Below are 24,806 nucleotides of genomic sequence, written 5' to 3'. Positions count from 1 at the left end.
AATGCAACATTGCGATGTCACAACTAAAACACACGCATGAGCACATGCTGACCTAAGTGATTGGCTGCAGCGGTGATGTCACAACTAAAATACATGCATGAGTGCATGCTGAGCTCGGAGATTGGCTGCAGTGGTCACACGCACTGTATTTCTGACGCCACCACAGCAGCTTGTCAACAAAGATTGGAGCAACTGCAGAGAGGTGAAACCAGAACAGCGAAGGGTGAGTAATAACTCTTTATTATTTTAATCAAGCACAATTTATAGGTTGCAGAAACTTTTATTCAGAAAACCCCTGTATCGTAAAAAATTCAAAACGAAAGGGATAGAGATAATTATGGATATTTATCCTATAGCTCAGAACCCGTGTGGATAAAAGAACGCTCATTAGCCACGGATGAAAAGTTCCTTTCCTGGAACACCGTGTGGGATCCACAAGTTTCACCACTGTGCCGGCTTCATCAGGGGAACCAATGCTAAAGGTAGTAACCAGTTTTTACAAAAACCCCTCGCGCATGAGAAAAACATCACAAAAGTCAAAAGTTTCCAAAAACAAATCCAAAACTTGTAGAATCCACAAAGCAGAACGACAAGAGACTTGCTGAAGTTTCACGGTGATGTCCTGAGGCGAAACGATCTCGGCCGGATCATCATGGAGACTTTCTTTAGCGAGTAGTAGTCAGTGTTCTTCCAGCTGTACCACACAACGCCGTCTGGTCCCATCATCTCACGACTTTTGACGTATTTTCCTCCCTAATACAGGACAAACAATTTCATTTCGATTTTATACAAAAAAACAAACATGAAAATAAAATGTTATGTGTGAACGACCTTTTTTTGGAAGTGCATTTGAACAGCAAGGTGGATTGCTGTTAAGGGAACTAGAGAAAGGAAAAAAAAATCTATAAATCTTCAGCATAACGAGTGTGAACGAGCTGAGTGTGGCAAGAGCGTAAGTGTGGACGGCGGTAAGTGTGACTTGTGATTCAGTGACTTTGGAGTCAGGGAGTTTCCAAGGGAGGAATTACTGAATTGCTGTCTGTTTTGTATTAATACTTTGTATTTATTTTTTTATTATTTAACTGTTCTGTCTGGTGCAATCCCCATTAGGAAATGTGCTCCACTCTTGTTAATGCCATCCAGTGCACATCTTGCCACATGTATGCAGTCCTTGAGCAGCCGATCGAGGGTGCACACTGCTGTGCGAGGTGTGAGCACGTTGTGCATTTGGAAACCCAGATTCTGACTCTAAATGTGCAGCTGGCAACACTGAGATCCATTGACAATATGGAGAGGAGTCTTCTGCTCACGGAGCAGACGCTCAATGGGACAGATGAGGCGGGGGATGGTGGGATGGAGCTGCAGGACGGTGAAGTAGCAAGCTGGGTGACAGTTAGGAAGCGGGGTAGAGGGAAGAGTGCCAGGGAGGCTAGTCCTGATCTGTTGGCAGATGAGGGGGTGCCAGTACAGGGGTAGCACTGCTGCAGCCAGGCATGTCCTCTGAAAGCCGGAGGAGTGACTGCTCCAGTAAGGAGGGAAATAGGAGAGCAGGGCTGGCCAGACAGGTGCTGGTAGTGGGAGACTCAATTATTAGGGGAACAGATAGGGCAATCTGTCACAAAGACGGATCGTCGAATGGTGTGCTGCCTACCTGGGGCTCGAGTCCGACACATCGCTGATCGGGTGGACAGATTACTGGGAGGGGCTGGTGAGGACCCAGCGGTCATGGTGCACATTGGCACAAATGACAAAGTTAGAGGTAGGTGGAAGGTCCTTAAAGATGATTTCAGGGAATTAGGCTGCAAGCTGAGAGCAAGGACCTCCAACGTGGTATTCTCCGAAATACTGCCTGTACCACGTGCCACGCCAGAGAGGCAACGGGAGATTAGGGAGGTTAATAAGTGGCTCAAGAATTGGTGTAGGAAGGAGGGGTTTGGGTTCCTGCAGAACTGGGCCGACTTCTCAGTTGGCTACAGGCTCTACGCTAGGGATGGACTGCACCTCAATGGGGATGGTGCAGCTGTGCTGGGGGAGAAAATGGCTAGAAGGTTGGAGGAGTGCTTAAACTAGGGATTGGGGGGGAGGGTATTCAATTTATAGGAGGGGAAGATAGTGCAGACAGAGACCTGGGCACAAATAAGGAAGTTGGGGGTGGCGGTGGCATGGGGGGTGGGGTTAGAACAGTTAATAATTTAAGAAAGAATAGAGGTACAGAGAGGAACATCAAGTGCATGTATACTAATGCCAGAAGCCTCGCCAACAAAATAGACGAATTAGAACTAATGTTGTTGGAGCATAATTATGACATGGTGGGGATTTCTGAAACGTGGCTGGATGAGAGCCACGACTGGGCTGTTAACTTGCAGGGTTATAGTCTGTTCAGAAATGACCGTACAGATAAGCGAGGGGGTGGGGTGTGTCTATATGTAAAATTGTCCTTAAAACCCATCCTGCGTGATAATATAGGTGAATTTAATGAAAATGTAGAATCCCTGTGGGTGGAGATAAGGGGAGGGGGAAAAAATAATAAATTACTGATAGGGGTTTGTTATAAATCTCCAAAAATAATGGAAGCAATGGAGAATATCCTCATAAAGCAAATAGATGAAGCTGCGACTCAAGGAGAAGTCATTATTATGGGGGACTTCAACTACCCTGAAATAGATTGGGGAACAGAAACCTGCAGTTCCAGCAAAGGTAATCGGTTTTTGACAACTATGAGAGACAATTACCTTTCACAACTGGTTCAGGACCCAACAAGAAGGGGGGCACTGCTAGACCTAATATTAACCAACAGGCCAGACCGCTTAGCAAATGTAAGAGTTGGGGGTCACTTGGGAAATAGCGATCACAAAATAATAAGTTTTCATGTATCCTTTAAAAAGATGTGTAGTAGAGGGGTTACAAGGACACTAAACTTCAGGAGGGCAAATTTCCAACGGATGAGTGAGGATCTTGGTGCAATTAACTGGGACGATATCCTGAGACACAAAAATACACAAAGAAAATGGGAGACGTTTATTAGCATCCTGGATAGGACCTGTGCACAGTATATACCGTATGGGAATAAACATACTAGAAATAGGAGGAAACCAATATGGCTAAATAGAGCTGTAAGGGGCGCAATAAGTGACAAAAAGAAAGCATTTAGAGAATTAAAGGAAGTAGGTAGTGAGGAGGCATTAAATAAATACAGAAAATTAAATAAATTCTGTAAAAAGCAAATCAAGGCAGCAAAGATTGAGACAGAGAGACTCATTGCCAGAGAGAGTAAAAATAATCCCAAAATATTCTTTAACTACATAAATAGTAAGAAACTAAAAAATGATAGTGTTGGCCCCCTTAAAAATAGTCTGGGTGAAATGGTGGATGAGGATGAGGAAAAAGCCAATATTTTTTCATCAGTATTTACACAAGAAAATCCCATGGCAGACAAAATGACTAGTGATAAAAATTCCCCATTAAATGTCACCTGCTTAACCCAGCAGGAAGTGCAGAGGCGTCTAAAAATCACTAAAATTGACAAATCTCCGGGCCCGGATGGGATACACCCCCGAGTACTGCAGGAATTAAGTACAGTCATTGATAGACCATTATTTTTAATCTTTAGAGACTCCATAATAACAGGGTCTGTGCCACAGGACTGGCATATAGCAAATGTGGTGCCAATATTCAAAAAGGGGACAAAAACTGAACTCGGAAATTATAGGCCAGTAAGCTTAACCTCTACTGTGGGTAAAATCCTGGAGGGCATTCTAAGGGACGCTATACTGGAGTATCTGAAGAGGAATAACCTCATGACCCAGTATCAGCACGGGTTTACTAGGGACCGTTCATGTCAGACTAATTTGATCAGTTTCTATGAAGAGGTAAGTTCCGGACTGGACCAAGGGAACCCAGTGGATGTAGTGTATATGGACTTTTCAAAAGCTTTTGATACGGTGCCACACAAAAGGATGATACATAAAATGAGAATAATGGGGATAGGGGAAAATATGTGCAAGTGGGTTGAGAGCTGGCTCAGGGATAGGAAACAAAGGGTGGTTATTAATGGAGCACACTCGGACTGGGTAGCGGTTAGCAGTGGGGTAACACAGGGGTCAGTATTGGGCCCTCTTCTTTTTAACATATTTATTAATGACCTTGTAGGGGGCATTCAGAGTAGAATTTCAATATTTGCAGATGACACTAAACTCGGCAGGGTAATCAATACAGAGGAGGACAATTTTATATTACAGGATGATTTATGTAAACTAGAAGCTTGGGCTGATAAATGGCAAATGAGCTTTAATGGGGATAAATGTAAGGTCATGCACTTGGGTAGAAGTAATAAGATGTATAATTATGTGCTTAATTCTAAAACTCTGGGCAAAACCGTCAATGAAAAAGACCTGGGTGTATGGGTGGATGACAAACTCATATTCAGTGGCCAGTGTCAGGCAGCTGCTACAAAGGCAAATAAAATAATGGGATGCATTAAAAGAGGCATAGATGCTCATGAGGAGAACATAATTTTACCTCTATACAAGTCACTAGTTCGACTACACTTAGAATACTGTGCACAGTTCTGGTCTCCGGTGTATAAGAAAGACATAGCTGAACTAAAACGGGTGCAGAGAAGAGCGACCAAGGTTATTAGAGGACTGGGGGGTCTGCAATACCAAGATAGGTTGTTACACTTGGGGCTATTTAGTTTGGAAAAACGAAGACTAAGGGGTGATCTTATTTTAATGTATAAATATATGAGGGGACAGTACAAAGACCTTTCTGATGATCTTTTTAATCATAGACCTGAAACAGGGACAAGGGGGCATCCTCTACGTCTGGAGGAAAGAAGGTTTAAGCATAATAACAGACGCGGATTCTTTACTGTAAGAGCAGTGAGACTATGGAACTCTCTGCCGTATGATGTTGTAATGAGTGATTCATTACTTAAATTTAAGAGGGGACTGGATGCCTTTCTGGAAAAGTATAATGTTACAGGGTATATACACTAGATTCCTTGATAGGGCGTTGATCCAGGGAACTAGTCTGATTGCCGTATGTGGAGTCGGGAAGGAATTTTTTTCCCCAATGTGGAGCTTACTCTTTGCCACATGGGTTTTTTTTGCCTTCCTCTGGATCAACATGTTAGGGCATGTTAGGTTAGGCTATGGGTTGAACTAGATGGACTTATAGTCTTCCTTCAACCTTAATAACTATTTAAATCTTTGGGTACACTCATATGGCTAACACTTATCCGCTCAGCCCCTTTCCCCAGAACCACCCCCCATACACATACATGCTGAACTTGGTCGAGATACATGTATTCTTGATAGAGGCAGAGTTTTTTGAAATGAGGAAAAAAGATTGGGCATGTTGAATTTCAGCATGTTCTATCCTCCCTTTTTATCTAACATCTGCCACCAATGAAATGTTGGACAGTGAATATAAAAAACATCTCTCACGTTTGAGAACCCATCCTGTCAAGCATACACAACCAGGGGGAGAGGGTCACTGAGATCCACCCACTGTTAACTGTTAATACAGAGCCGGGGGGGAACTAACAGTGAATGTATGGTACACACACCTCGGATTCCAACGCATGGAATATATGTATAGTATATATCCCATACAGTCACTACCTGCTCCACTATAACACATAGAAACTACTAGCTGCAACCACCAATCGCTTATACAGGCTGATTGGACACCTGTTACAGGAGCGTGTGGTTTCACAAGTGCGGTTTACAGAACAAGAGGAACAGAGCTATTAAATATTACATTTAATCGAGAAAGTTTGGCAGTGTTTATAAAAAATGTACCAGATGATACAAAATGGAAACAAACAATACATTACATACAATTACAGAAAATAAAAATAAATAACTAAAGAAAACTACTAATTCTGGTCACGGAAATGGCTCAGAGATTAGCGGAGTGAAGCACTTCGATTGAGAAAATGGACAGCCCACTGCCGGGTTGTTTACAATACATCCTTTCATGAAGGAAGCCTCTGGCTAGGTGGGCAGTTCTCTTGGGTAAACAAATTAATTTCCTTTTTAATTACCTGGACATGGCAGGGAGTCCTGGCTTCAAAAGGAGCTTCAATTGCTTGCTCTTACTAAGTTTTAATGAGCTTTTTTCACTTTCTATATGTTCAATGTGAGAAGGGGGGGGGGGCATGTCCCTTTCCTGGAGATGTCTTATGGATTTTAATTTTTCTATGGCACATCCCATCCTGTCCTGCATTACGCAGACAACCTTTCAAGCGAGTGTTCAATTTCCCTGCAGCGCCACCACAGGTGGGATAAAGTATTGCACATTTAATGCCTAGACATATTTGGTCCTCCAAAGAGAGACATTTATACTCATTAGCTGACTCTGATGTGGTCCGAAGCCCAGTAACTCCATATAGTTATGGCGATAAATGGCCACTTACCGGATGGTAAACACCATTGAGGTTGGAGTAGAAGCACTGATAGTACCACCAGCCCCCATGAGAGATGTCTGCACAGAGGTTCCCAGACCCCGGAGTGCTGAAGCTTCTCTTATTGTGGTACCAAGCAAATGAGTCCTCAGCTGTTCCACTGAACCCGGCCACGTGGAGCCGGTAATGGTTGGCTTCATTGTCTATGCTGCAAGAAAAATAAGAAACAGTAATCGTGTGTATGTACATAGTGTAATTACATCTAACTATTATCTATCTATTATCTGTTATCTATCTATTATCTATGTATTATTATCTATTATCTATTATTTATCTATTATCTGTTATCTGTTATCTATCTATCATCTATCTATTATCTATCTGTTATCTATTATCTATGTATTATCATCTATTATAATAATAATAAATCTTTATTTTTATATAGCGCTAACATATTCCGCAGCGCTTTACAGTTTTGCACACATTATCATCTATTATCTATTATTTCTCTATTATCTATCTATTATGTATTATTTATCTATTATCTATCATCTATCTATCTATCTATCATCTATTATCTATTTATTATCTATCTATTATCTATCTGTTATCTGTTATCTATCTATTATCTATGTATTATCATCTATTATCTATTATTTATCTATTATCTATTATCTATCTATTATCTATTATTTATCTATCATCTATTATCTATTTATTTATTATCTATCTATTATCTATCTATTATATATTATCTATCTATTATCTGTTATCTGTTATCTATCTATCATCTATCTATTATCTATCTGTTATCTGTTATCTATCTATTATCTATGTATTATCATCTATTATCTATTATTTATCTATTATCCATTATTTATCTATTATCTATCATCTATTATCTATTATTTATCTATTATCTATCTATTATCTATTATCTATCTATTATCTATCATCTATCTATCTATCTATTAATTATCTATCTCTTATCTATCATCTATGTATCTATTAATTATCTATCTATTATCTATCATCTATGTATCTATTATCTATATATTATCTATCTATATATTATCTATCTATCATCTATCTATTATCTATCTATTATCTATCTATCTATCTATCTGCAAAGAGTTTGTATGTTCTCTCCGTGTTTGCGTGGGTTTCCTCCGGGTACTCCGGTTTCCTCCCACATTCCAAAGACATACTGATAGGGAATTTAGACTGTGAGCCCCAATGGGGACAGCGATGATAATGTGTGCAACCTGTAAAGCGCTGCGGAATATGTTAGCGCTATATAAAAATAAAGATTATTATTATTATTATTATCTATCTATCATCTATTATCTATCTATCTATCTATTATCTATTATCTATCTATTATCTATTATCTATCTATCTATCTATTAGTTATCTATTTATTTATTATCTATCTATATCTATCTATCATCTTTCTATCATCCATCTCACAACGATCGATTTTTCCATTTATCTACCTATTATTCATGTCCTTATAATATAAAAAGAATACTGATTGGGTTCCTGAAGCTTTGACGTTACTGAAGGACCACCGGCGCCCCCTACTGTACGATCACATACTTACATTTCTCCGCCTGTTACCTGAACTCTCTGTAGTCTGCAGACTTCTGCTCTCCATCCCAGTCCTCCAGCTCAATCCTCAGGACATATTCCCCCTTGCTGGTGATTTTGTGGATATTTTCGTTTCCAAGCCAGAATTCATTGTTCAGGTCACCAAATCCTTCTCTATATTCTTTCCAGGTGCGGGTGAAATTCATCGACCCATTTCGACGTCTCTGAATCACCGTCCACCCCCCTCCTTACAGAGAAGAGGAAGAAAACGTAGAAACGGTATATGCCTATAGGGCGAGCGTTACTACTGTGGAGCTGATGAAAAAATCTCCCATTAATGAAAGCCTGAGTGATAAACTGTACTCTGTGCGGGAATTTGGTTGATAATTTGCCTACACTGCCCCCGCAGGCCAAATGAGGTATTACACTAACACCACGTAAACAGGACTATTTTGTCTATTTTTTTTTTTTTTGTGTGAAGTATAGTCTGGCACTACCGTGAGGTGCTCAAGTAGGCTACCAAAACCAATGTGCGGTAAAATAAAGAACTTGGCACTCAACTTAGTATGTCATTGCAAAATGATTTTTTATTATTTTATTATTTTTTTTATTATTATTTTCAGTCTGCAAAGGACTGCAAAAATAATACAAAATCCTTTTGCAATGACATACTAAGTTGAGTGCCAAATTCTTTATTTTACTATTTTATTTCTTTGTGGCCACGTCCCATTGGAAAATATCATAAATATTAGCATAAAGTAAAACAAACAATATCTCTATCAACAAACGACGGATTAAAAAAACCCAAAATATTCCGTGAAGCACAGATTTCCTTCTGTTACGGTGAAAATAGGAAGAAACAGCGGAATGTACAATATACATTTCTAATATTTCACACAAAATCACAGCGACAATATCATAATATGGCGACTCCTCTCCTCAGCGTGATATAGTAATACATATAGTAATATGGCCGCCCTTCTCCTCAGTGTGATATAGTAATATATATAGTAATATGGCCACCCTTCTCCTCAGCGTGATATAGTAATATATATAGTAATATGGCCGCCCTTCTCCTCAGTGTGATATAGTAATATATATAGTAATATGGCCACCCTTCTCCTCAGCGTGATATAGTAATATATATAGTAATATGGCCACCCTTCTCCTCAGCGTGATATAGTAATATATATAGTAATATGGCCGTCCTTCTCCTCAGGTGTGATATAGTAATATATATAGTAATATGGCCGCCCTTCTCCTCAGTGGTGATATAGTAATATATAGTAATATGGCCGCCCTTCTCCTCAGGTGTGATATAGTAATATATATAGTAATATGGCCGCCCTTCTCCTCAGTGTGATATAGTAATATATATAGTAATATGGCCGTCCTTCTCCTCAGCGTGATATAGTAATATATAGTAATATGGCCGCCCTTCTCCTCAGTGGTGATATAGTAATATATATAGTAATATGGCCGCCCTTCTCCTCAGCGTGATATAGTAATATATATAGTAATATGGCCGCCCTTCTCCTCAGCGTGATATAGTAATATATATAGTAATATGGCCGCTCTTCTCCTCAGTGATGATACAGTAATACATATATAGTAATATGGCCGCCCTTCTCCGCAGTGGTGATATAGTAATATATATAGTAATATGGCCGCCCTTCTCCTCAGTGGTGATATAGTAATATATATAGAAATATGGCCGCCCTTCTCCTCAGCGTGATATAGTAATATATATAGTAATATGGCCACCCTTCTCCTCAGCGTGATATAGTAATATATATAGTAATATGGCCGCTCTTCTCCTCAGTGATGATACAGTAATACATATATAGTAATATGGCCGCCCTTCTCCGCAGTGGTGATATAGTAATATATAGTAATATGGCCGTCCTTCTCCTCAGTGTGATATAGTAATATATATAGTAATATGGCCGTCCTTCTCCTCAGGTGTGATATAGTAATATATATAGTAATATGGCTGCCCTTCTCCTCAGTGGTGATATAGTAATATATATAGTAATATGGTATACTCGACCAATCAGCGACGAGCACAGCGACGATGATGTCATAAAGGACGTAGACATCCCGCATCTCTGATTGGTCGAGGTCGCCAGGCCTCGACCAATCAGCAACGGGCACAGCGACGATGATGTCATAATGGTTGCCATGGCGACGATGATGTCATAAAGGGTGCCTCGACCAATCAGCGACGGGCACAGTCTGCCGCGAATTCTGGAATTATCATTGTCCATATACTACAGGGACATGCATATTCTAGAATACCCGATGCGATAGAATCGGGCCACAATCTAGTAGTAATATATATAGTAATATGGCCGCCCTTCTCCTCAGTGTGATGTAGTAATATATATAGTAATATGGCCGCCCTTCTCCTCAGTGGTGATATAGTAATATATATAGAAATATGGTCGCCCTTCTCCTCAGTGATGATATAGTAATATATAGTAATATGGCCACCCTTCTCCTCAGTGTGATATAGTAATATATATAGAAATATGGTCGCCCTTCTCCTCAGTGATGATATAGTAATATATAGTAATATGGCCGCCCTTCTCCTCAGTGGTGATATAGTAATATAGTAATATGGCCGCTCCTCTCCTCAGTGATGATACAGTAATAAATATATAGTAATATGGTCGCCCTTCTCCTCAGTGATGATATAGTAATATATAGTAATATGGCCGCCCTTCTCCTCAGTGGTGATATAGTAATATAGTAATACTAGATGGCAGCCCGATTCTAAAGAATCGGGAGTCTAGAATCCATATATACTTTATTTATTCAAATGTAAGAATAATACAATTAATAAATAATAGTAAGAAAGAACAAAAAATGGCTGCACTCACCAGCTCTTGACAATTCTTGTTATTTAAGGTACAGTTACACAGGATCCATGAACATGCTTATGAGGGGAGGGATGAAAGACATCAGACGATCACTGAGGAGTTGGAAGGTGTATCGTGGTCAGAGTTTATTAATATGGAGGTGCAAGCGGTTTTTTTTGCGCCATTCACGGCGTGCACCAGCTGCATTTGGTAATGGTTTGTTTGTTGCCTTAGAAGAGTCAGGTGTGAAGCATGTCTTATAAGCAGACTTAACAGTGTGCAGGCGACGGCGTTTATCATTTGGAGTGTAAGTAGGACAGTGTTTGCGCTTACGTGCAGATTTACCAACGGTTAAAGGAGCTTCAAGCTGCACACATTCCATGAATGGAGACAAAGAAGCTGTATTGTGGGCAGAATCTATGACTGAGGACGTGGAAATATTATGTTTGCAACGTTGAGAGCGTGCAGCAGCAGCTTTATTACTTAATCGATTAGTTTTGTCCTCAAAAGACTCATTAGTAATGCGTTTATTGCAAGCAGCATTAACAGTGTCCAGGCGCTTATGTCTGTCCTCTGTAGTCTCGTTAGCACGCTGTTTGTGCTTACGTGCGGCATCGGCGGCTTTTCGCTCAGCGTCATTGGTATACTTATTATCAGACCTGATCTTACGTGCGCCATCAGCAGCTTTGGACTCTGTGTCATTAGTATACTTAACAGTATCCAGGCGCTTGCATTTATCCTCTGTACTCTTGTTAACACGCTGTTTGCGCTTACGTGCGGCATCGACGGCTTTTCGCTCTGCATCATTACCATACTTTATATCAGACCTGATCTTACGTGCGCCATCAGCAGCTTTGGGCTCTGTGTCATTAGTATACTTAACAGTATCCAGGCACTTGCATCTATCCTCTGTACTCTTGTTAACACGCTGTTTGCGCTTACGTCCGGCATCGGCGGCTTTTCGCTCTGCATCATTACCATACTTTATATCAGACCTGATCTTACGTGCGCCATCATAAGCTTTGGACTCTCTGTCATTAGTATACTTAACAGTGTCCATGCGCTTGCATCTATCCTCTGTACTCTTGTTAGCACGCTGTTTGCGCTTACGTGCGGCATCGGCGTCTTTTTGCTCTGCATTATTAGTATACTTTCTATCAGACCTAATCTTACGTGCGCCATCAGCAGCTTTGGGCTCTGTGTCATTAGTATCCTTACTATTAGAGCTCATGTTGGCTAAGCTAAACAGCTTTAAGCGTGGTGGTGGCAAACAACAGGTTAATAAGAGGCAGTGTCAGGTAGTAGGAAAATAGCCAGTTAATAATAGGCAATAGTTCTTTGCAGGAATGCAGATATTAATAAATAGGCAGTTTATATTGCAGAGAAATTGCTGGGCAATAATGGACAATGTCCTTATGTGGCAAATAATAGAGCAATATACCCAATGTGGCAAAGAAGAGGTTAATAAACGGCAGTCTCTCAGTATAACAGTCAGTGAATAATAGGCAGTATATGGAGAAAACACCAAACAAAAGTTCAAAATTGGTGTGAAAATGTCACTGAACCACTTCACAACTAAATATATATAGTTTTGGTAAATGGTATTATCATTTTTTTGACGAAATTCGGCAGGAGCTTGAAGAGCAACGTCACTGGGCCCGCCTCCACGCAGTAGAAACTTGCTGTGAGGTAAAAATTCAAAAATCACACCAAAATGGCGGGCGGAGTGTGTCACAGTACGGCACGTTTCTGATTGGTCGCTCGCAGCAGGCGGCAACCAATCAGACACTGGACACTGTTGACGTCACTTATCTCTGGACATTAGCTCCGGACATTAGCTCCGGACATTAGCTCCGGACATTAGCTCCGGACATTAGCTCCGGACAAAGCCACGGAAGTTGGCACAAATTGCAGGAAGTAGTATTCTAGGCAATTATATATTAGATGGCCGCTCCTCTCCTCAGTGATGATACAGTAATAAATATATAGTAATATGGCCGCCCTTTTCCTCAGTGTGATATAGTAATATATATAGTAATATGGCCGCCCTTCTCCTCAGTGGTGATATAGTAATATATATAGTAATATGGCCGCCCTTCTCCTCAGTGTGATATAGTAATATATATAGTAATATGACCTCTCTTCTCCTCAGTGATGATATAGTAATATATATAGTAATATGGTTACCCTTCTCCTCAGGTGTGATATAGTAATATATATAGTAATATGGTCACCCTTCTCCTCAGGTGCGATATAGTAATATATATAGTAATATGGCCGCCCTTCTCCTCAGTGGTGAAATAGTAATATATATAGAAATATGGCCGTCCTTCTCCTCAGTGGTGATATAGTAATATATATAGTAATATGGCCGTCCTTCTCCTCAGTGGTGATATAGTAATATATATAGTAATATGGCCGCCCTTCTCCTCAGTGGTGATATAGTAATATATATAGTGATATGGCCTCTCTTCTCCTCAGTGATGATATAGTAATATATATAGTAATATGGTCACCCTTCTCCTCAGGTGTGATATAGTAATATATATAGTAATATGGTCACCCTTCTCCTCAGGTGCGATATAGTAATATATATAGTAATATGGCCGCCCTTCTCCTCAGTGGTGAAATAGTAATATATATAGAAATATGGCCGTCCTTCTCCTCAGTGGTGATATAGTAATATATATAGTAATATGGCCGTCCTTCTCCTCAGTGGTGATATAGTAATATATATAGTAATATGGCCGCCCTTCTCCTCAGTGGTGATATAGTAATATATATAGTAATATGGCCTCTCTTCTCCTCAGTGATGATATAGTAATATATATAGTAATATGGTCACCCTTCTCCTCAGGTGTGATATAGTAATATATATAGTAATATGGTCACCCTTCTCCTCAGGTGTGATATAGTAATATATATAGTAATATGGCCGCCCTTCTCCTTAGGTGTGATATAGTAATATCTATAGTAATATGGCCGCCCTTCTCCTCAGTGGTGATATAGTAATATATATAGTAATATGGCCGCCCTTTTCCTCAGGTGTGATATAGTAATATATATAGTAATATGGCCGCCCTTCTCCTCAGTGGTGAAATAGTAATATATATAGAAATATGGCCGTCCTTCTCCTCAGTGGTGATATAGTAATATATATAGTAATATGGCCGTCCTTCTCCTCAGTGGTGATATAGTAATATATATAGTAATATGGCCGCCCTTCTCCTCAGGTGTGATATAGTAATATATATAGTAATATGGCCGCCCTTCTCCTCAGTGGTGAAATAGTAATATATATAGAAATATGGCCGTCCTTCTCCTCAGTGGTGATATAGTAATATATATAGTAATATGGCCGTCCTTCTCCTCAGTGGTGATATAGTAATATATATAGTAATATGGCCGCCCTTCTCCTCAGGTGTGATATAGTAATATATATAGAAATATGGCCGTCCTTCTCCTCAGTGGTGATATAGTAATATATATAGTAATATGGCCATCCTTCTCCTCAGTGGTGATATAGTAATATATATAGTAATATGGCCGCCCTTTTCCTCAGGTGTGATATAGTAATATATATAGTAATATGGCCGCCCTTCTCCTCAGTGGTGAAATAGTAATATATATAGAAATATGGCCGTCCTTCTCCTCAGTGGTGATATAGTAATATATATAGTAATATGGCCGTCCTTCTCCTCAGTGATGATATAGTAATATATATAGTAATATGGTCACCCTTCTCCTCAGGTGTGATATAGTAATATATATAGTAATATGGTCACCCTTCTCCTCAGGTGTGATATAGTAATATATATAGTAATATGGCCGCCCTTCTCCTTAGGTGTGATATAGTAATATCTATAGTAATATGGCCGCCCTTCTCCTCAGTGGTGATATAGTAATATATATAGTAATATGGCCGCCCTTCTCCTCAGTGGTGAAATAGTAATATATATAGAAATATGGCCGTCCTTCTCCTCAGTGGTGATATAGTAATATATATAGTAATATGGCCGTCCTTCTCCTCAGTGGTGATATAGTAATATATATAGTAATATGGCCGCCCTTCTCCTCAGTGGTGATATAGTAATATATATAGTAATATGGTCTCCCTTCTCCTCAGTGGTGATATAGTAATATATAGTAATATGGCTGCCCTTCTCCTCAGTGGTGATATAGTAATATCACCCAGCTAACTACAGAGGCATATGCGTCAGCAGCAACCTGGGAAAACTGTTCAACAGTATCCTGAACAAGAGGATCCTCACCTTCCTCACCGAGCACAACGTCCTCAACAAGAGCCAAGCAGGGTTCATGCCGAACCACCGCACCACTGACCACATCTATACTCTGCACAGCCTCATTCAGAGACACGTCTACAATACAAAGAATGGGAAGATATACGCCTGCTTTGTGGACTTTAAAAAGGCTTTTGATTCAGTGTGGCACCCGGGCTTATTCCTGAAACTGCTGGAGAGTGGAATAGGAGGAAAGACCTACGATGTCATCAAAAGCTCCTACACCGAGAACAGCTGCAGCGTGAGTGTGAGCGGCACAAGAACGGCTTTTTTCCAGCAGAGCCGCGGAGTAAGACAAGGCTGCAGCCTAAGCCCAACGCTCTTCAACATCTACATCAACGAGCTGGCTACCGCCCTGGAATCCTCCTCAGCACCAGGTCTCACCCTCCACGACGCCCAGGTGAAATTCCTGCTGTATGCAGATGACCTGCTGCTGCTGTCACCAACCGAGAAAGGCCTCCAGGACAACCTGAAAATCCTAGAGAAATTCAGCTCCACCTGGGCCCTACCGGTCAACCTAAAGAAAACCAACACCATGGTGTTCCAGAGGAGAAAGAGAAGATCAGACCAACACCCATCATTTATCCTCAACAACTGCGACCTCACAGGAACGGACAAATATACCTACCTGGGCCTAGAGATTCACCGGTCAGGGAACTTCAAACAAGCCATAGAGACCCTGAAAGACAAGGCCTGCAAAACCTTCTATGCCATCCGAAGGACACTCTACCATCTGAAGCCACCAGTGAGGGTCTGGCTAAAAATCTTCGACTCCATCATCGCCCCAATCCTCCTGTATGGCAGCGAAGTCTGGGGTCCTCACACCTACCCAGACTGGTCAAAGTGGGACTCCAGTCCAACAGAAATATTCCACCTGGAATTCTGCAAGCACCTTCTCCAGGTCCATCGGAGCACCTCCAACAGTGCTTGTCGGGCCGAGCTGGGCAGATTCCCTCTACACCTAACAGTTCTAAAGAGGGCGCTGTCATTCCGGGCTCACCTGCATAGGAGCAATCCAAGCTCCCATCACCATAAAGCCCTGATACATGAAGGTGAAACAGAAAAACCAGAACCCCCGGAACAGCCCAGCCAAACCCAACCGGAGCAGAACACCAATCACAACAACCTGACAAAAGCCGGAATTAGGAAGATGGCAGATGAAGGCCAGGAGAGGTATGTCAGTGACTGGAAGAATGATATCATCAGCTCACAGAAACTGACCATGTACCGGAGCCTACAGAGAGACTACAGACTGGCCCCCTATCTGGAGAAACTCCCGGACCCCAGAGACCGCCAGATCCTGAGCCGATATAGACTCAGTGCCCACAGTCTGGCCATCGAATGTGGCCGACACAGGCAGAGCTACAAGCCCAGGGAGGAAAGACTGTGCCAACACTGTGATCAGGAGGCCATAGAGGACGAAACCCACTTCCTGCTACACTGCTCCAAATACTCAGCAGTGAGGGACACTCACTTCAGGAGACTCTCACATCTCTTCCCAGACTTCATCACCATGAAGGAGGAAGAGAAAACCTATATCTTGCTGGGAGAAGAAGAGAGAGCGGTGGAGATAGCAGCGCGGTATGTGAGTGAATGTCATAGACTACGAGAAAGAGAACTATGATGCCATGGACTATAGCCCCCAACCTGGACCTGCCCCATCCACCTCCCCTATGCCATGGACTATAGCCCCCACCCTGGATCTGCCCCATCCATCTCCCCTATGCCATGGACTATAGCCCCCACCCTGGATCTGCCCCATCCACCTCCCCCCACAGCTCCTACCCAACATCCCCTCAGTCCCTATCCCTATTGCCTCTATACACTTGCTTTGGCAAAACTGATGTGTATTTGGTCCTGCCAATAAAGCTTCTTTGAATCTTGAATCTCTAGTAATATATATAGTAATATGGCCGCCCTTCTCCTCAGTGATGATATAGTAATATCTATAGTAATATGGCCGCCCTTCTCCTCAGTGGTGATATAGTAATATATATATAGTAATATGGCCGCCCTTCTCCGCAGTGGTGATATAGCAATATATAAAGTAATATGGTCACCCTTCTCCTCAGTGGTGATATAGTAATATATAGTAATATGGCTGCCCTTCTCCTCAGTGGTGATATAGTAATATATATAGTAATATGGCCGCCCTTCTCCTCAGTGATGATATAGTAATATATATAGTAATATGGCCGCCCTTCTCCTGAGTGGTAATATAGAGATATCTATAGTAATATGGCCGCCCTTCTCCTCAGCGTGATATAGTAATATATAGTAATATGGTCACCCTTCTCCTCAGTGGTGATATAGTAATATATATATAGTAATATGGTCACCCTTCTCCTCAGTGGTGATATAGTAATATATATAGTAATATGGCCGCCCTTCTCCTCAGTGGTGATATAGTAATATATATAGTAATATGGTCACCCTTCTCCTCAGTGGTGATATAGTAATATATATAGTAATATGGCCGCCCTTCTCCTCAGCGTGATATAGTAATATATATAGTAATATGGTCACCCTTCTCCTCAGTGGTGATATAGTAATATATAGTAATATGGCCGCCCTTCTCCTCAGTGGTGATATAGTAATATTTAGTAATATGGCCGCCCTTCCCCTCAGTGATGATATATTAATATCTATAGTAATATGGTCACCCTTCTCCTCAGTGGTGATATAGTAATATATAGTAATATGGCCGCCCTTCTCCTCAGTGGTGATATAGTCATATATAGTAATATGGCCGCCCTTCTCCTCAGTGGTGATATAGTAATATATATAGTAATATGGCCGCCCTTCTCCTCAGTGATGATATAGTAATATATATAGTAATATGGCCACCCTTCTCCTCAGTGAGATAGTAATATATATAGTAATATGGTCACCCTTGTCCTCAGTGGTGATATAGTAATATATAGTAATATGGTCACCCTTCTCCTCAGTGGTGATATAGTAATATATAAAGTAATATGGCCGCCCTTCTCCTCAGTGATGATATAGTAATATATAGAGTAATATGGCCTCTCTTCTCCTCAGTGGTGATATAGTAATATATATAGTAATATGGCCGCCCTTCTCCTCAGTGGTGATATAGTAATATATATAGTAATATGGCCGCCCCTTCTCCTCAGTGGTGATATAGTAATATATATATAGTAATATGGCCGCCCTTCTCCTCAGTGATGATACAGTAATATATATAGTAATATGGCCGCCCGATATAGTAATATATATAGTAATATGGCCGCCTTTCTCCTCAGCGTGATATAGTAATATATATAGTAATATGGCCGCCCTTCTCCTCAGTGGTGATATAGTAATATATATAGTAATATGGCCGCCCTTCTCCTCAGTGGTGATATAGTAATATATATATAGTAATATGGCCGCCCTTCTCCTCAGTGATGATACAGTAATATATATAGTAATATGGCCGCCCGATATAGTAATATATATAGTAATATGGCCGCCCTTCTCCTCAGCGTGATATAGTAATATATATAGTAATATGGCCGCCCTTCTCCTCAGTGGTGATATAGTAATATATATATAGTAATATGGCCACCCTTCTCCTCAGTGATGATACAGTAATATATATAGTAATATGGCCGCCCGATATAGTAATATATATAGTAATATGGCCTCCCTTCTCCTCAGTGGTGATATAGTAATATATATAGTAATATGGCCTCCCTTCTCCTCAGTGGTGATATAGTAATATATATAGTAATATGGCCTCCCTGCTCCTCAGTGGTGATATAGTAATATATATAGTAATATGGCTGCCCTTCTCCTCAGTGGTGATATAGTAATATGTATAGTAATATGACCGCCCTTCTCCTCAGTGGTGATATAGTAATATATAGTAATATGGACGCCCTTCTCCTCAGTGGTGATATAGTAATATATATAGTGATATGGCCGCCCTTCTCCTCAGTGGTGATATAGTAATATATATAGTAATATGGTCACCCTTCTCCTCAGTGGTGATATAGTAATATATAGTAATATGGCCGCCCTTCTCCTCAGTGGTGATATAGTAATATATATTGTAATATGGCCTCCCTTCTCCTCAGTGGTGATATAGTAATATATATAGTAATATGGCCTCCCTGCTCCTCAGTGGTGTTATAGTAATATATATAGTAATATGGCTGCCCTTCTCCTCAGTGGTGATACAGTAATATGTATAGTAATATGGCCGCCCTTCTCCTCAGTGGTGATATAGTAATATATAGTAATATGGACGCCCTTCTCCTCAGTGGTGATATAGTAATATATATAGTGATATGGACGCCCTTCTTCTCAGTGGTGATATAGTAATATATATAGTAATATGGCTGCCCTTCTCCTCAGCGTGATATAGTAATATATATAGTAATATGGCTGCCTTTCTCCTCAGTGGTGATATAGTAATATGTATAGTAATATGGCCGCCCTTCTCCTCAGTGGTGATATAGTAATATACAGTGGGGCAAAAAAGTATTTAGTCAGTCAGCAATAGTGCAAGTTCCACCACTTAAAAAGATGAGAGGCGTCTGTAATTTACATCATAGGTAGACCTCAACTATGGGAGACAAACTGAGAAAAAAAAATCCAGAAAATCACATTGTCTGTTTTTTTAACATTTTATTTGCATATTATGGTGGAAAATAAGTATTTGGCCAGAAACAAAATTTCATCTCAATACTTTATAATATATCCTTTGTTGGCAATGACAGAGGTCAAACATTTTCTGTAAGTCTTCACAAGGTTGCCACACACTGTTGTTGGTATGTTGGCCCATTCCTCCATGCAGATCTCCTCTAGAGCAGTGATGTTTTTGGCTTTTCGCTTGGCAACACGGACTTTCAACTCCCTCCAAAGGTTTTCTATAGGGTTGAGATCTGGAGACTGACTAGGCCACTCCAGGACCTTGAAATGCTTCTTACGAAGCCACTCCTTCGTTGCCCTGGCGGTGTGCTTTGGATCATTGTCATGTTGAAAGACCCAGCCACGTTTCATCTTCAATGCCCTTGCTGATGGAAGGAGGTTTGCACTCAAAATCTCACGATACATGGCCCCATTCATTCTTTCATGTACCCGGATCAGTCGTCCTGGCCCCTTTGCAGAGAAACAGCCCCAAAGCATGATGTTTCCACGACCATGCTTTACAGTAGGTATGGTGTTTGATGGATGCAACTCAGTATTCTTTTTCCTCCAAACACGACAAGTTGTGTTTCTACCAAACAGTTCCAGTTTGGTTTCATCAGACCATAGGACATTCTCCCAAAACTCCTCTGGATCATCCAAATGCTCTCTAGCAAACTTCAGACGGGCCCGGACATGTACTGGCTTAAGCAGTGGGACACGTCTGGCACTGCAGGATCTGAGTCCATGGTGGCATAGTGTGTTACTTATGGTAGGCCTTGTTACATTGGTCCCAGCTCTCTGCAGTTCATTCACTAGGTCCCCACGCGTGGTTCTGGGATTTTTGCTCACCGTTCTTGTGATCATTCTGACCCCACGGGGTGGGATTTTGCGTGGAGCCCCAGCTCGAGGGAGATTATCAGTGGTCTTGTATGTCTTCCATTTTCTAATTATTGCTCCCACTGTTGATTTCTTCACTCCAAGCTGGTTGGCTATTGCAGATTCAGTCTTCCCAGCCTGGTGCAGGGCTACAATTTTGTTTCTGGTGTCCTTTGACAGCTCTTTGGTCTTCACCATACTGGAGTTTGGAGTCAGACTGTTTGAGGGTGTGCACAGGTGTCTTTTTATACTGATAACAAGTTTAAACAGGAGCCATTACTACAGGTAATGAGTGGAGAAAAGAGGAGACTCTTAAAGAAGAAGTTACAGGTCTGTGAGAGCCAGAAATCTTGATTGTTTGTTTCTGACCAAATACTTATTTTCCACCATAATATGCAAATAAAATGTTAAAAAAAACAGACAATGTGATTTTCTGGATTTTTTTTCTCAGTTTGTCTCCCATAGTTGAGGTCTACCTATGATGTAAATTACAGACGCCTCTCATCTTTTTAAGTGGTGGAACTTGCACTATTGCTGACTGACTAAATACTTTTTTGCCCCACTGTATATGGTAATATGGCCACCCTTCTCCTCAGTGGTGATATAGTAATATATATAGTAATATGGCCGCCCTTCTCCTCAGTGAGATATAGTAATATATATAGTAATATGGCCGCCCTTCTCCTCAGTGGTGATATATATAGTAATATGGCCGCCCTTCTCCTCAGTAAGATATAGTAATATATATAGTAATATGGCCTCCCTTCTCCTCAGTGGTGATATAGTAATATATATAGTAATATGGCCACCCTTCTCCTCAGTGGTGATATAGTAATATATATAGTAATATGGCCGCCCTTCTCCTCAGTGGTGATATATATAGTAATATGGCTGTCCATCTCCTCAGTGAGATATAGTAATATATATAGTAATATGGCCGCCCTTCTCCTCAGTGGTGATATAGTAATATATATAGTAATATGGCCGCCCTTCTACTCAGTGGTGATATAGTAATATATATAGTAATATGGCCGCCCTTCTACTCAGTGGTGATATAGTAATATATATAGTAATATGGCCACCCTTCTCCTCAGTGGTGATATAGTAATATATATAGTAATATGGCCGCCCTTCTACTCAGTGGTGATATAGTAATATATATAGTAATATGGCCGCCCTTCTACTCAGTGGTGATATAGTAATATATATAGTAATATGGCCACCCTTCTCCTCAGTGGTGATATAGTAATATATATAGTAATATGGCCGCCCTTCTACTCAGTGGTGATATAGTAATATATATAGTAATATGGCCGCCCTTCTACTCAGTGGTGATATAGTAATATATATAGTAATATGGCCACCCTTCTCCTCAGTGATGATACAGTAATATATATAGTAATATGGCCGCCCGATATAGTAATATATATAGTAATATGGCCTCCCTTCTCCTCAGTGGTGATATAGTAATATATATAGTAATATGGCCGCCCTCCTACTCAGTGGTGATATAGTAATATATATAGTAATATGGCCGCCCTTCTCCTCAGTGGTGATATAGTAATATATATAGTAATATGGCCGCCCTTCTACTCAGTGGTGATACAAAACCTTCACAAAAAGACCAGAAATAACAAGAAATATATAAATATTATTAAATAAACATAAATAGAATAAAAACAAGGCAGTAGCCACCAGTGCAGCAGCAACGGTGAGACTCACTCAGGGACGACCTCAATGTACAGGCATATGCAGCAGTGGTATGAAATCTATAATATAACGCTGGGAGCGTCACTCTGTCCGAAGCCTTTATAGACTGCGCAGGCGCAAGCGCCGGCGCAGTCTGGCCCCCACAGAGTGACGCTCCCAGGAGATCGCGGTATGCGTAAGCACTGAACGCATACCGCGATCTCCACCGGAGAGTCAGGGACCGCGAGGAGGGTAAGTATATTCACCTTTCCCCGTTCCGGCGCTGCGTGCGGCTCTGTCTCCCGGCTCCTCTGCTGTGACAGTTCAGAGGGCGCGATGACGCGCTTAATGCGCGCCGGCGCCGCCCTCTGACTTACCAGTCACAGGCAGAGGAGCCGGAGTGTGTCTTCAAGAAAATGGCGCCGAAAAGCGCGGACTGCGCAGGCGCCGATTCCTGCTGCCGGAATCGGCGCCTGCGCAGTCCGCGCTTTCCGGCGCCATTTTCTTGAAGACACACTCCGGCTCCACTGCAGGTGTGTCTTCAAGAAAATGGCGTCGGAAAGCGCGGACTGCGTAGGCGCCGATTCCTGCTGCCGGAATCGGCGCCTGCGCAGTCCGCGCTTTCCGACGCCATTTTCTTGAAGACACACCTGCAGTGGAGCCGGACGATAGGTGAGTATGGTATTTTTTTTTTTTTATATGGCAGCAGCATACGGGGGCATACACACTGGAGCGTCTTATGGGGGGCATATAATACAATGGTGGCGCAGGATGGGAGCAGCACATGACAGAATGGGGGCAGGATGGCAGCAGCACATGACAGAACGGGCGCAGGATGGCAGCAGCACATGACAGAACGGGCGCAGGATGGCAGCAGCACATGACAGAACGGGCGCAGGATGGCAGCAGCACATGACAGAACGGGCGCAGGATGGCAGCAGCACATGACAGAACGGGCGCAGGATGGGAGCAGCACATGACAGAACGGGTGCAGGATGGCAGCAGCACATGACAGAACGGGCGCAGGATGGGAGCAGCACATGACAGAACGGGCGCAGGATGGCAGCAGCACATGACAGAACGGGCGCAGGATGGGAGCTGTTGTGAATTCTGTGGCAGAGCTCCCTCCTGTGGTCACAAGTGGTACTTCGGCTGATTCTCTCTGTGAGCTTCTGTTGGTGGAGGGAAGTGGTACTGCGGCTTCTGAGTTTCCTCCCTCAGGTGATCTGGTGATTAGGTGCTTCTCTACTTAACTCCACCTAATGCTTTGATCCTGGCTTCCTGTCAATGTTCCAGTGTTGGACTTGTGTTTCTCTGGATCATTCCTGTGGCCTGCTGCTCTGCATAGCTAAGTTCTTCTTTGCTATTTGTTTGCTATTTTTTCTGTCCAGCTTGTCTAATTTGTTGCTGGAAGCTCTGGGACGCAAAGGGTGTACCTCCGTGCCGTTAGTTCGGTACGGAGGGTCTTTTTGCCCCCTTTGCGTGGTTTTCTTTAGGGTTTTGTGTAGACCGCAAAGTTACCTTTTCTATCCTCGATCTGTTAAGAAAGTCGGGCCTCACTTTGCTGAATCTATTTCATCTCTACGTTTGTCTTTTCATCTTAACTCACAGTCATTATATGTGGGGGGCTGCCTTTTCCTTTGGGGTATTTCTCTGAGGCAAGGTAGGCTTATTTTCTATCTTCAGGCTAGTTAGTTTCTCAGGCTGTGCCGAGTTGCATAGGCATAGTTAGGCGCAATCCACGGCTGCCTCTAGTGTTGTTTGGAGAGGATTAGGGATTGCGGTCTGCAGAGTTCCCACGTCTCAGAGCTCGTTCTATGATTTTGGGTTATTGTCAGATCACTGTATGTGCTCTGACCGCTATGTCCATTGTAGTACTGAATTGCCTTTCATAACAGTACAGGAAGCCAAAAGTACTAATGATTCTCAATAGAGGGAAAAAAGAAGTTCTGAGACCATTTTTTTTTCTTTGCACTGTGTTTTGCCTTTTTTTTCCCCTAGACATTTGGGTGGTTCAGTACACAGGTGTAGCGATGGACATTAGAAGTCTGTCTTCATTTGTGGATCAGCTCTCGGCAAGAGTACAAAAGATTCAAGACACTATCGATCAGAAAGCTATGTTGGAACCAAGAATTCCTATTCCTGATTTGTTTTTTTGGAGATAGAACTAAGTTTCTGAGTTTCAAAAATAATTGTAAATTATTTCTGGCCTTGAAACCTCGCTCCTCTGGTGATCCAGTTCAACAGGTTTTGATTGTTATTTCTTTTTTGCGCGGTGACCCTCAGGACTGGGCATTTTCTCTTGCGCCAGGAGATCCTGCATTGAGTAATTTCGATGTGTTTTTCCTGGCGCTCGGATTGCTGTATGATGAACCTAATTCAGTGGATCAGGCAGAGAAAAATTTGCTGGCTCTTTGTCAGGGTCAGGATGAGATAGAGGTA

General features: G+C 41.6%; 1 protein-coding gene across 1 annotated transcript in view; it reads right to left on the bottom strand.

Annotated features, from left to right (window-relative positions):
* Positions 1-224: 224 nt before the first annotated feature.
* LOC138638817 (angiopoietin-related protein 7-like) overlaps positions 225-24,806 on the bottom strand; it is a 44,857-nt gene continuing 20,275 nt past the window's right edge. Inside the window, exons 3-5 of the mRNA XM_069728433.1 lie at positions 8,030-8,246; positions 6,422-6,617; positions 225-753 (exon numbers count right to left, since the gene is read on the bottom strand). Of these exons, the coding sequence (XP_069584534.1) occupies positions 610-753; positions 6,422-6,617; positions 8,030-8,246 (557 nt within the window). The 3' untranslated portion in view covers positions 225-609. The remainder of the gene's footprint in view (positions 754-6,421; positions 6,618-8,029; positions 8,247-24,806) is intronic.

The sequence above is a fragment of the Ranitomeya imitator genome, chromosome 5 (genome assembly GCF_032444005.1).
Source record: "Ranitomeya imitator isolate aRanImi1 chromosome 5, aRanImi1.pri, whole genome shotgun sequence".
In the NCBI taxonomy this organism is placed as follows: domain Eukaryota; kingdom Metazoa; phylum Chordata; class Amphibia; order Anura; family Dendrobatidae; genus Ranitomeya; species Ranitomeya imitator.
The sequence above is the reverse complement of the archived record's forward strand: the minus strand, read 5'-3'. Positions and strand labels throughout refer to the sequence as shown.